General features: G+C 42.3%; 1 protein-coding gene and 1 long non-coding RNA gene across 7 annotated transcripts; one reads left to right on the plus strand and one right to left on the minus strand.

Moving 5' to 3' along the window:
• Positions 1–1,193: 1,193 nt before the first annotated feature.
• Positions 1,194–8,418, plus strand: LOC105057041 (uncharacterized). 6 transcript variants are annotated; one of them, XR_003802451.2, is made up of 6 exons: positions 1,194–1,516; positions 2,272–2,534; positions 4,901–5,156; positions 6,613–6,791; positions 7,077–7,157; positions 8,029–8,418. It is a non-coding gene; the product is annotated as an uncharacterized lncRNA (long non-coding RNA). The 6 variants fall into 6 exon arrangements; XR_003802452.2 differs by lacking the exon at positions 8,029–8,418 and adding an exon at positions 7,596–7,771; XR_003802453.2 differs by lacking the exon at positions 8,029–8,418 and adding an exon at positions 7,248–7,387.
• A 529-nt stretch (positions 8,419–8,947) lies between these two features.
• LOC105056922 (scarecrow-like protein 9) lies at positions 8,948–12,520 on the minus strand. Its single transcript, XM_010939294.4, is given in 6 exon segments — positions 8,948–9,303; positions 9,401–9,873; positions 9,876–10,746; positions 10,749–10,840; positions 10,843–11,869; positions 12,339–12,520. Coding segments are annotated over 4 exon segments (2,256 nt in total). The 5' UTR covers positions 11,738–11,869; positions 12,339–12,520; the 3' UTR covers positions 8,948–9,303; positions 9,401–9,475.
• Between the last annotated feature and the right edge of the window lie 427 nt (positions 12,521–12,947).

Consider the following 12,947-nt stretch of genomic DNA (forward strand, 5'->3'; position numbering starts at 1 on the left):
ATATTATTGCACATATCAAATACTGTAATATAAGATTTTTTATAATCTCAACAGGTGATTATATTCTCTCCATAGTCAAGTTGCCATAGCAACATTACCTAGGGCTGTCAAAATGGGCTTCGCCCACAGAACCGGTCTGGTCCAACCCTGTAAATGGGGTGGCTGGGCAGTCATATGAATAGCCCAAAGAACAACTGGGCCCGTTTGGCCCACCCCACATCAGCCCAAGAGCTAATATGGATTGGGCCGGGCTAGTTCAGATGGGCCATAAAAATTTTTAAAAAAAATCTTTAAAAAAATTTTATTTATTTTTTAATCCCTGACTTCTGAGTCCGGCTGCCTCACATCGTCGGCCGTTGCCGTAGACTAGCAGAATGACCGCCTCGCCGAATCCTCTCCCTTTCGCCTCCCAGCTTTATAGATCCCCCCTCCTCATCGCCGGTGTCGTCGCCTCCGGCCTCTGTGTCCAATCATGAATCAAGATACGCTGGCCCCCTCCTCCCTTCTGCCAATGGATGCCCCCCATCCAACCTCCAGGTAATCTCTCTCCTTCTCCGAGCCCCTCCTCCCTTCCGTCGACGGACGTCCCTCCATTCAACCTCCAGACGAATTCCCTCCTCCTCCTCATCGTCAACGCCACCACCTCTGAGTCAAATCTGGCCGTAGCTCTTTCTCCTCCTCGAGCTCTCTCGATCTCTCCACTCTCCGAATTAGATCCGCACTGCCTTCCCTCGGGCTCTCTCGGTCTCTCTCCATTCTTTAGGCTCGACTACTCGAGGCGCCGTCACCTCCAAGTCAAATCCAGCCGTGGCTCCTCCTCCTCAGGCTCTCTCAATCTCTCCACTCTTCGAGTCAGATCCATGCTGCCTCTAGCCTCCCCTCAAGCTCTCTCGATCTCTCTCCACTCTCCAGGCTCGACCGCTCGAGGCTCTCTCCCTCTCAGACTCTCTGCCTCTCTTTTTTTCATTTTTCACTCTTCAGTCATTTGAGATTTAAAGCCCATAGGCTAGTCCGACCTGGCTCACAGTCTTTAAAGGACTGGGCTGGACCAGCTATATTGTGTGTCATTTTTTTGTTGGACCTAATCCGATCCGGCCCATCAAATTTTAGACTCTCGTGGGTTGGGTCGGGCTGGGCCGGGCCAGCCCATTTTGGCAGTAATTACCTATAATGCACCAAACGCCACCTGTGAGAAATCTTGTATGGAGCCTAGAAAGGGTTTTGTTTCTCCCATTCCTTGCACTTCTTCTTTCCTGCTTCTTCCTTTCTTGGTGGTAGCGAGCGAAACCCTTGAGATCGATGGATAATAATGGCGAAACGAGCTCTCTGGCACCCTCAAGAACTTGAAGACGAGACCCGAGAATCCTCCCCCGCCCGCCCACTTTCCTTTCTCTCCCTCTCTCTTGTCCCTAATAGGATGTAAACCGAGCTTTTGTTTTTGGGTGGTTCCGGGTTCAAGCAAAGGGCAGCTCAGGGAGAGGCGAAGCCCAAGGAAGAGGAAAATGTCAAGAAGATGGTAAGATTCTTTCGCTTCTATTTTTCCCCTCTAGCTTTTTCCCTAACTTGATAAGCGGGCACTGTTTGGATGTTGTGCGAATTTTCATGCCCGATTTGGGGAACTGTTTCAGATGATTCGTGCTTTTCTTTTCTTTTCTTTGCCGATTTATTGTAGAAAATTTATTCGAAGATGTGACGCGTTGTATATTGCTTGCAATGTGTTTGTTTTCTTGATTGGTAGCTCATTGCAGTTCAGTTACTCATGCAATGTCGAAGAAACGTTGGAAGTGATACGTTGTTTGCTCATCATCTCGTGTAATTATGCGGCAAGGGTGGGGAACAAGGATTTGTGGGTTGTACCTTGAGGACAAGGTGTTGAGTCTACATAGTTGATTAAAAGTAATAGAAGGAGATTCATTTTAGTTATAAGGAAGGCTGAATCAGCAGTATGTTAGGGGTTGTGGGAGGGGAGGGGGGGGGGGGGTGTTTTGCGGCGGCGGGTGTTTATAGAACTGTAAACAAACAGAACAATCTTGAATTAAAATAAACAAATAAATAGGTTCTTTGGTATCGTTGGGCTCGATATATGCAGTTTTCTTTCACTCTACACATTAGAAACATAATCACATTATAACTTGAATATACTTATGAGAAACAGTATGATGAGATTTTTTTTATTTACATTGCATTTGAATGTGTTCTCTACTCTTATTTACTATTTCCCCCCTTCAATTTGGATGGAACTATTTTTAGCACCGTATTAGTTTCCTGCAGTGTAGTTATCATGGAGAGGGGAATTGCCACTCAGGAGCATTAAAAGGTCAGGTGTTATTTCAGAGCTTCAATCCTTCTATTGATGTGTGAGTTGTGACAATTGGTTGTTTAGGTGAAAATAAAAATTATGTCTCCTTCCCCTTCATGTTACTCTCCTTATGTAAGCTCGTCTTGTAGAAGTTAAATGAGGAGGCAGCAAGCATCCATCAAATGCAAGCAGATTCCTCGAGTAACAATCATCAAAATGGTGCAATTTATAACAGGTGCACGGTTTGGCCCCCTTATGTCAAAATTGAATTCCTGCAGTTTGTTATCTGGACTCTGGAGTGAGTTGCTTAGATACTTTTATTTACAGCAGCAATGTGGACTATGGAATTCTCAATAAATTAATATATAGTGGAGAATTGGGGTGCATCCCGTATAATTGTTTGATCTTTAATAAGCTGTTGGATTCAATTAGTGTTTGTACTTATTCCATGAATATAGATTTTAATTGAACCCTCAAAATCATGAGAATTTTCGAGACGCATCTCACGGCAGATTACTTAAGGCATAAACCAAACTTATATTAATGTGCTTAAGTGACTTCTGCATTCCTAGATGGTTTTTTCCAGTAACCTCAATACTTGCTACAAAATGCTGTGATTCATTATTTACATGAATTGGCAATTGATGCCTGAAACTTGTTCAGCTGATTTTGGACTGACTTTGCTTCATCTAAGGCTAACAACAATCACATTATGGTGCTGTCAATTTGGCTTAATATGCACCATTATCTGTTAGAAATAAATATATCTGCCTATATCCACTTGCCATGGATTTTTTCATCACAGAATTTCACCAATTAACTCATATTGTGATGAACTATGTTGCTTTGGCTGCAGAGATTAGAAGGATATTGAGTTTCTAGAAATATAGAATGAATATGCAAGGCATTGGCTCAGACACAGCCTTTCCAAATTTCAAACAGTGCCTTGTGTTAAATGCATCCATTGATATTTAATGAGTCTAAGATTGAGAAGATGAGGGCAAGATTGGTGCTGGGTGGAATAGAATATATGAATCCATGTTTGGTATTGGGGAGGTTCATGTTTTTATGTTAGTTGCCCCTGCTATTGACAAATGATTAAGTTATTTTGGAACTACTTTGGACCATAATATTAAGGGATATCAGATGCTACTTGAGCAATTTATTGTAAAGCTTGAAATATATCTACAACAGACTTCTATGATTTTGAGTTAGGTTTGTTGCTATAAACCATCCAGTAAAAGCATTAAGCAAGCAATGGGGTTTAAGTTGCAGGTCCAAAATTTTTCAAGGGAAGCTAGTATTTGTTTAGAACAACCCAAAATCCTTTCTTTCATCATCCTGTAATTACCTTGCTTAGTAATTGTCTTCTCAATGTAGTTGCTCTTGATAGCACTATAGGAGTTATAAGCACAAAAATTAAAAAGCATTTGGAAGTTGCAAGTATAAATATGAGGGGTGAAAAACACAACCTTCAATTGTGTTTGTGTTGAGATAATTGATTGGGTTGGTCAGAATTTAGTATATTCATATAATTCATCCTCAAAAACTTGATTGTATCTTCAATGAAAAGTGCTCTCTAATTTTTATCTTTTTTATAGAGCTTCTCTTTTATTAAGAAAATGTAATTGAAAGCATCTAGAATGAAAAATCTAAGGAAGCCAATCAGTGAAAAATCTAGAGGACCCCAATCACATACCAAGCAGGAAGTGCTAGTATACAGTTTCTTGGGTCTCCCTGAATGGCAATGTTATCCATGCATTGCACTTAAATCAACTGGAAGCCTCAGTTCATTGATGTTCTTCCTGCCATTTTTCACAACACATTATGATATGAACCTGAGAAGGAGCTAAGCAGAGGTAATATTTAGTGGTGGTTTTTTAATTAAGATTTTAATTATAAGAATGTATTTTCTAAGTAATATCAGGACTTCTTTGGAGAGTAGAAACAGTGATAAGATCAGCGACATAGATTTGCCAAGGAATCTGCCTTTATTTCCCGGCATATCCAATTGTAAGAGGGAAAAATAATATCTAATGCATGAAAAAAAAACTCAAGTTTATTTTCTTTGTCAAAATTATTTTTGGTTTCGCTGGAGTTCAATCCAAATTGGTTGCAAATCTTTTTTCTTTCATCTGATAGTTTCACAGACATCTACCATATCCAGGATTACAAACTTGCAACTCTGCTTAGCTTTAATAAGCTTGTAATCAAAGATTCAGGTCCCAGCGGGACGTCTCGGGACATCCCGCAGGACATCAGGATGGGGTATCATCTCATGTGTTGGGACAGGGCGTCCCGATCGGGATGCCTTGGGACATCCTATGTCCCAAATGTCGGGACGGGATGGGGCGGGACGGCGATGCATCCCGTTCTATGAAAAATCCGGGATAGCCCCGTCCCACGGAATTGAAAACCTTATCTGTAATCAGAATCGTAAACAAATGAACGTTCTCTGTAGGTTAGCTCTAGTTTGATGCACTTAATATTTCAATGTAGAAAAACACATTTACCCTTCACATATCTGCATTTGAAACTTGGATACAAGCAGACCACCCATAAATCTGAACTTCTTGTTTTTTTTTTTTTCTTCCGATGCAGAGTGGATGGAGTCTCTGCAATCAGATTTGGGACTCAACTGTAACTGGCCAAGAAAACTTTTCTGATGTAGACTTCAAAAGGAAGAAGCTGGAAATAGAAATGGAAACATCATCATCTCATAAGATGCTGAAAAGTGTAATTGGGGATGGTGATGGACAATCATCCTCCCAGCTTAATAGGAAAAGTTCTTATAAGCAGCAGAAGCATGAAAAGCTGGACCGGAATGTTCTCAGACCACCAAAAGCTACAAATAAGGGTTAGCACAATTTGAGATGCTTCTTGTATTTGACATGTGTACTTTATAACCAATGTTGGTTCTCTTCCATTGTTTTGCCCGCTCTTTAGCTAAAATCAGTGCTTATTTACCAGCTGATGTGTCACTGTTTTATCATGGATGTTTAATTCTAATGATTTTGGTGAACATTTTTCATAATCAAAAAACTTTTTCTCTCCAGATTAAAGACATTCTCTGTGCCGGATGGTTCTCAATACAGTTGCTTACTCATGTTCAAGTCTTCACTCCATAAGTAAAGATATAATTACCCTTTCTCTTGTATGTGTGTGTGTGGGATTGATGGAGTTGGGAAGGGGGAGGGGTTTGCTTTGGTAGCAATGAGAAGGGTTATATTCCATGGATACATTTGCCAAACAAAGCTTGATCTATTTGTATGAAACGGATGTATGATATATGAAGCTGATGAGGAAGTTTAGTAATAGCATTTGAAATGATTTAAAAAATTTGGTAACTTGACTTCTCAGTCCAGATTGGCATATCACAGACAACTTAGATTCTAGCTGGTTTCTTAGGGATTAGAGAACTGCAACCAAGTGGTGGAATGTGATGCTTGAAACTAATTCTGGCCTGAAGCAGGAGGCATGAATTCTGACATATGGGATGACAGCAGGTCCACATAAGGAAACTCTAAATGTTTGTCCTAACATGATTCCAATGTAAAACAGCAAGCAATATGAATCAATCTGAAAGCTATACCTAGGGCAAACATTAAATATAGGAGATCGAATATTCCTTATGAAAAAATGCATGATCTAATTAAGAACAGATATCCATAACTGGGTAATATCCATTTTTATCATTTTAATTTTCCTAGAATGTGATAAGCTAGAATATTATGTCTTTACTGATCACTACATTCATGCTTAATCCTCATTTGCCTGTTATTTGTCTACTTTGTTAATGAGATTGTTGCATGGCAATATGGGCTGAGATTCAATGGAGTCATGCAAATAATACAGTACCATAGAGGTCATGATCTTGATAGTTTGGTTTATATGATGTTGCAATCTTGCTGGTAATTTCCTCATTTTCAAGTTTGACTGCATGCTTGGAACATAAGCATAAAAACCTGTCATTTATTGATTGTTGGTCATGGGTAACCGCATGCTTGGAAGTTCAACCTCTCATTTTTATTCAAATGTGAAAATGTAAAAGGAAGGTATGTGCCAGAATAGGAGGGCTTTTCTTTAACATATCTCTGGTTTTGCAAATTTCAGAAATGCAAATCAGCATATTTCTCGTTAGAAGCTTCTAGTCAACATGTTACTAACATGCGATTAAATTGACAAGAATTATGAGATGGTGAAAAGCCAGAAGGCTGATTTCTCTGATTATCAGGACAAGCATTTTTTTAAAAGAAGGTTAAAATCTTTCATGTTGCAACTGCTTCTATGATCATGATTTTTCTTTGTTGAAGGTTTGAAAACTGCTGCTTGTTAATCTCAGTAGATGGATCGTGCATGCATCTTGATGTTAGTCATCTACCTCTTTGTCATGTTTCTCAAGTTGCTGGTGGTTCTGGGGGCAATCCCGACAGTATTTGGCAAGGGAGGCCCATCTGAAAATCAATACTCATAGGTGCCAAAAGGAAAGCAGGTTTGTGTTCATACTGTTATATACCGTATAGATGGTCGTACCTTGCTTATCAAAATATGTTCTACAAATGGCCATATCTGAATAAATGCTACGAAGTAATATTCCTCTCACCTCGAGATGTTTCTGTCATGGTCTTAGGTCTTTTCTCATTGATGGTTTCAAAAATTTTTGTTAACTCCGGAAGGCCTTTTATATGTTTTCTTATTGTATTTTCTGAAAAATATTGTTCTGCCGTATGTTTATTGGTTCCAAGACTTACTAGTCTGCATCTTTTGGCATGTACAGAAGCAGAAGAAGTGATACAAAAGAAATATGGGTTAAATCAGGAATTTGAATTTGACCCGAAACAATTGACATAACATTCAGGTCTGTCATTTGTGTCGAACTTACTTCTATGTGAACGTTGCTTTCTGATCAAATGTAACATTACCCTTGTTTCTCGTCCATTCATTACAGCATGGTTGGATAAGGTAGCTTAGCTCTTTCCGCATGGAAACAAACTGCTTGTCAACTGCATAATGCATGCATCTAGCGATGAAATGTTATCACACTATATATTTATGAACATTGAGTTTGGAGGTCAGATAACAATTTGATGCCTATCTGTTAATCATGCTGCACCTAGTATCATATATTATATTATATATATATATATATTAATGTGTGTGTATTCTAGCGTGATGTTGTTTTCATCATTAATTTGAAAGACTCTGATACTTCACTAATTGACTTGATTGTTGAACCCAACTGGTTTGTGCGGATCCATCACTAACAATGTATCTTGGGACTTGCGTCCAAGTATAGTGAAGATCCGACCTTAGTTGGCTAAAGGGATTATGATCCGGTGATTCGATGCTGGTGGATTGCAAGGAACGTCAACCAAGGAGTAAGGATCACCACTAACCACCTGAGAGATGCCTAGCATATTTCTTGATAGCAGTCTCTTTGGTTTAGATGAAGAAAATGTAATATGATATGTGAAAGTAAATAATCCGAGTGCTTGTTTCCTTATCATGATGCGTATACTTTCGTTTTGCATTATCTCCCTGTCCATTTGGTGTTGTCATGATGTGTATGTCGCTTGCTTGAAAATTGCCAATATGAAATGCCTTTGTATTGTAGTATGTAAATAAGTGGTGAGTCGTGAGCATGTCCGCCACGGTTTATGTCATCTTCCTCGTGGACGCTTTTAGGATTGCCCCAGACGTTGTAATATCTCATCTGTTTTTGGTTGCAGAGGAGTGAATGATTCTCTGACCTCTTCCCATCATATTCGGGAGTGCTGGCGTTATCGTACTGGATGATAACTCGCATCGTTATTTATCGTTTGTTTTGTTCAGAATTTTGCACTTTGCCCGATTCTAGAAAACACAAGCATCTCCATCCGACACACCAGTTGAAAAGTTTACGGATGCGACAAATTGTTGAACAAGGAGCTTGATTATTGGCTACTGTTTAGACTGCAGATTATGGGAGGATTAGGTAATTGTACAGTTGAACCTAGCATCAAAGAATTAGGCGAGGTGGGCACCAATGCGGTTGCTCATGTGGATGGTGGTGACAGCCGTCTGGCTTCTATTCTCTGTATCACTAGATCTTTGGAGATTGAATTTGGAAAATTATTATTTGGGCACAGTGAGTTTGGAACCGGACCTTCTCTGCAAGCTGCTCGCGTTCGGAGGCTCGACCACGGGTGGTACCCACCGAAGCAGGCCGATGCAAAAGTTAGTATGGGACATGTGGGAAGACCTCTAGCTGAGGCACAAGAAGAGTACGGCAGCAAGCTCCCTGCTTAACGGAAAATCTAAGACACAAGCTCGTAGAAGCATTCTAAAAATTTTCGAATCTATGGAGTTTATCACGTTAAGGACCTTAATAATATTATATAAAGAAACCCAGCTTAGATTCCGTACACAAATGTCAAGGTCTATTATTATTATACTATCCCTCGTTTTAATCAACCGGACCAGAACATGCTGGAGACTTTGACACGAAGATGTCAGCATCACACAGGTCAAGCATTAGCAGATGAAGATTAAATATGTGAAAGAATAATGCAGAGGGTTCAACTTAGACAACATTAACTAGAGGGTTGATATAGACAGGCCGGTACATTGCACATTTGCACGCTTCAATAAATGAGGTTGCAGCAGGTGGGTAAGAAAAACAGACGTATATAATGTTCGAGATGATACATGCTGAAAAAGCCTGATGAAAAAGAAAAAAGAGATACTTGAGCACCTATATTTCGATCATCAATGAAAGATTTTAACATGACAACGTCTCACAAACCCGACCTACAAGATAAGCACATCCTCCCTGTGTTCGAAGAGCGCAACTTGTTACTGATTACACGATCTTTTCCCACCTCTCCTCTAAGTTCTATAGCTCCTACTTTCGGTCCTTTTCAACACCTTGATCAACCTTACCGGTCCACTCTAATGGGGTCTCAGCTGCCAAATACACGGACCTTGCAGACCTCCTTCCTACAGAAAGGTCAGGTCCACGACATCTGCACCACCACAAATCATTCATTATAGAACCAGTCAGTAATCACGTCTAAAAATACAAGATATGAAAAGCCACAGACCTTGGAAAAAGTAATGTACCTTATCATCGGGTGAGACAATTGGGCAGGGGAAAGCAAGGCATCATTTCTCAAGGCATATAGGGTAGGTACATTTTCAGGCAATAGAGTAGGATTCATTAGGCTTCCATGTGGACAGTGCATGGATGATTCTCCCCTTCCAGCCCTGCAGCAGCCATCGGCTGTCTTCATCTATAACAAAATCCTTGTGATAACTGGTTTTCACTTTATCCTTTGCCTTCTTCATGATGTCCGGATTCAGTGGAAGCTGAACGAACCCAGCCCTCAGATTCCTCACCTGCCACTGCTTGTAGGTCTCTGGTCTCTCTACCCTTTCTGAGCCCTCACATGCTATCACATTAAGAGCCTCCCGTCCAAAAAGGTCCCTTTCAATCAGCAACCTCTGTTCATCCTCCCGTGGCACATTAGTTTCAAGCATGTCAAACAATGCAGAGTAGTGAAACAGAGCCTCACGGAAGCGTGTTACAAAGAAGGGGCACCGTAGGATCCATTCACAACTCCATGGATGAAAACATTCGGGCTCATCTTTCTTATGGTGTTGAGGACTTTATTCCTTGGGCTGTCAACAATGACGGTCTCGTCCACAAGATTCCTGAAGCGATAAAAGCAGCTGACAATAAGCACCTCATCTCTATCGATTTTGAGATCCTCCACACGAATGTTCTCCCATTTTGATGCAATGCCTTGATACTCAAAAGGAACGTTGAAGCTTTTGGCATAATCTGCAAGCCGCCGCCCCGTCTCTTCGATTCGTTCCGTAGGACGGAACCCAGGCTGAGGTACATCGATACCGGTGATCCGAAGCGTTGGGGGCCCTTGAGCCCTGGCAGCAAGGCGCTGGATGAGGCATGGCCACTGGAAGCCAAAATAAATGCCAAAATCTATGATGTGCACCCTTGATGCCTTCTCTGCAACATTCAGGATCGTCTGATGACAGAAGAAGTGCGAGACCATCTTGAAGGGGCATGCTGCAAGATAGAGATGGTATGCTTTCAATATATCGGTAGCAGTTGTTCGCTTTGCTATGAGGGTATGATAGATCTGACTGCCCGTGCCGGCCAAGCGGGCCTCGAGCCCATCTGCAAAGCAATTAGCCAACCTTTGAGTTCCATCTCCATTCGGTGAAGAGTGCTGCCTGATCTGTTTTAGTAGTTCACTGGCGGTCCGGTGGTCGTCAGCCGCCACCGCTTGAGCACAATGTATCAGTAGAGTTCTAAGATCCACCACTTCTCTCTTACTTTGCTTCTTCCCTCGCGCCTTCCCACCACCCGATCCTTTAGCATGACCATTCTGCGAATTTTTGTTCGCTTCGTTCTGCATTGCTTCTCGCAGATCAGATATCTTTTCGAACTCTTCTCTCCCTGACAAAGCAAAACCATGTCGAACATTTCAGACCGAATGGTGTCCTCGGAATAAACAGCCGACTGTTTATTGCTCCTCCCTCCTCCAGATCCAAGTCTTCACGGTGCAGATTCTTTCGACCTCTGGACCCATGAACAGCATGTTCGGTCTCCTCCTCCTCCTCCGCCTTGACATCGACCGCTCTTCCGGCATTTTTCAGCTTTTGAGGTGATGAAAACCCATTGGCCTCCAGGTCAATTTTCAACTTATCATCACTAGGAAGGAACTTGCGTGCCTCTTCGACTCCTCTCCTGAACTGCCAGGCAGGCAGGCTTTCGATCAGTAGATCGGGAAGCCTACTACTGCTGATCAGGGGCTCTTCCACTGCTTCAACAACATTACCCACACTATTAGAGGAGCTCAATGGAGATTGGGAAGACCGGTCCAGGGAGGCACGCAACGATTGTGATTGCCGGTATTCATGAAAATCAGGAGCCCAGCTATTATCCGACACCCTGCTGCTATTACTTCTGCTGTTGGAGTTTCCATAGCTACTGTTGGTGCTCTCTCGGCTGCGATGCGAATAGAGCGGCCGCTGAACGGGTGAAGGTGGATACTTCTGACCGAGGATCTCATAGAAGGGTTTCTCTGTAGCTTGAAGGGCCGACTCTTCCTGATAGTTATTGACCTTCTCATCTATGTCCTCTTCCATCAGCATCTTGCTTATGTAGTTGAGGGCTATATCTGAGAAGACCTCACAATCTTCCGGGCTATCCACCCCGGGAGTTGTACGATGAGCGGATGAAGGATTGCCATTTGGGTTCATAGTGTTGGTACCGGATACCATTTGGGGGGGGAAGTTCATATGATTACTGTGATACAAGAAAGGCTGCAACTGTTCCAATCTAAAACCATTTGTGGTGTTCTGACGAGAGCAAAAATCACGATACGTCAACCCATTCATCATACCAGACAGCTCTCTAACACGACGATTCATAACCCTCGACTTGTAACAACCTTACTCCAACCTAGTTGGAAGGTCACCTCCAGCGGTCCAATTAACCCGACCACTGATAATATCGATATCAACTTCCCCTCCTTATACGCACATCTAAAAACGGACCAAAACCTGAAAATTGGCACGTATAGTTCACTCAAAACCATTCTAATGCATCAATAATCTCGGATAAAAAACTAACATAATAACATGCAAAATTCTTACTTCGCCAGAATCGACATGAATAGGGTTCAAGATTCGTAAAAGAGACCCTAAAATCTCAGCAGATCAGCTATTTTACTTAGATCTTGCAACACCAACACGAATTTGACCGCAAAGAAACCATAAACATAGCTCGTAACTTTCCTTCGATTAAAGCGGAAGAAAATTAAAAAAAAAAAAAAAAGAAAAAAGATCAGGAATTCCTAAATGGCGCCGGACAAATAAACATGCAACTGAAACCCACTACTACGCTAACCGATTTATTGGGGAAAAGAAGAACAGCTTTTTGAGGCCAAGAACCCTCCAAGTCGATGGAAATCCAGGATTCGGCTGCCAGATCTACGAACAGAAGAACGGAAGGGGAAAGAACGAGGCGTACCTTATGGAAATCCCTCGCTGACAGTGAGGAGAATGAGATGAGAGGAGGGACGAAAAGGGGAAGGGTCCGGAGATCCTCTGGAGGAGCGTCGAGCCTGTCGCCTCCTCCCAGTGTCTAGCGAGACAGATTAAAACTTGAAAAAGAGAAAATGGAGAAGGAAAAATTAAAAAAATGGAAATAAGGATGGACACAAGCACCTTCTTCTACGTAGGCGAATTTGTAGCCCTCGGATCCCGGACAACCGGCTATAGCCGGTGGGTTCCGAGGATTTACCGCCATAATTTAATTTAATTAAGACAGGGGCGGCGGTGCCGGTGGCCCATTTCCTCGCCATCGCCTTCTCGTGCTCCAGCTTGGCCCCAAGCAGGCCACTCGTCACGTGTCCCTCGTTCGGGCGCTACGGGTTGGAGGCACGTGGTCGCGGGTCCACAGCGCAGCACTCGTCGGCAGGGGGGCACGAGCGAATCCTACGTGGCGCCGCACGCACGTGCGGTCTCGTCCGCAATATCTCCGGTCGTGCGGTCCACTGCTTGTCCGCGTGTGATGACGGGGGAGAGCGGTGGTGTCATCCAATCGTGCTTGTGATCAATATGAGATGAGAACGGTGGT

Source organism: Elaeis guineensis, chromosome 14 (genome assembly GCF_000442705.2).
Source record: "Elaeis guineensis isolate ETL-2024a chromosome 14, EG11, whole genome shotgun sequence".
NCBI lineage: Eukaryota > Viridiplantae > Streptophyta > Magnoliopsida > Arecales > Arecaceae > Elaeis > Elaeis guineensis.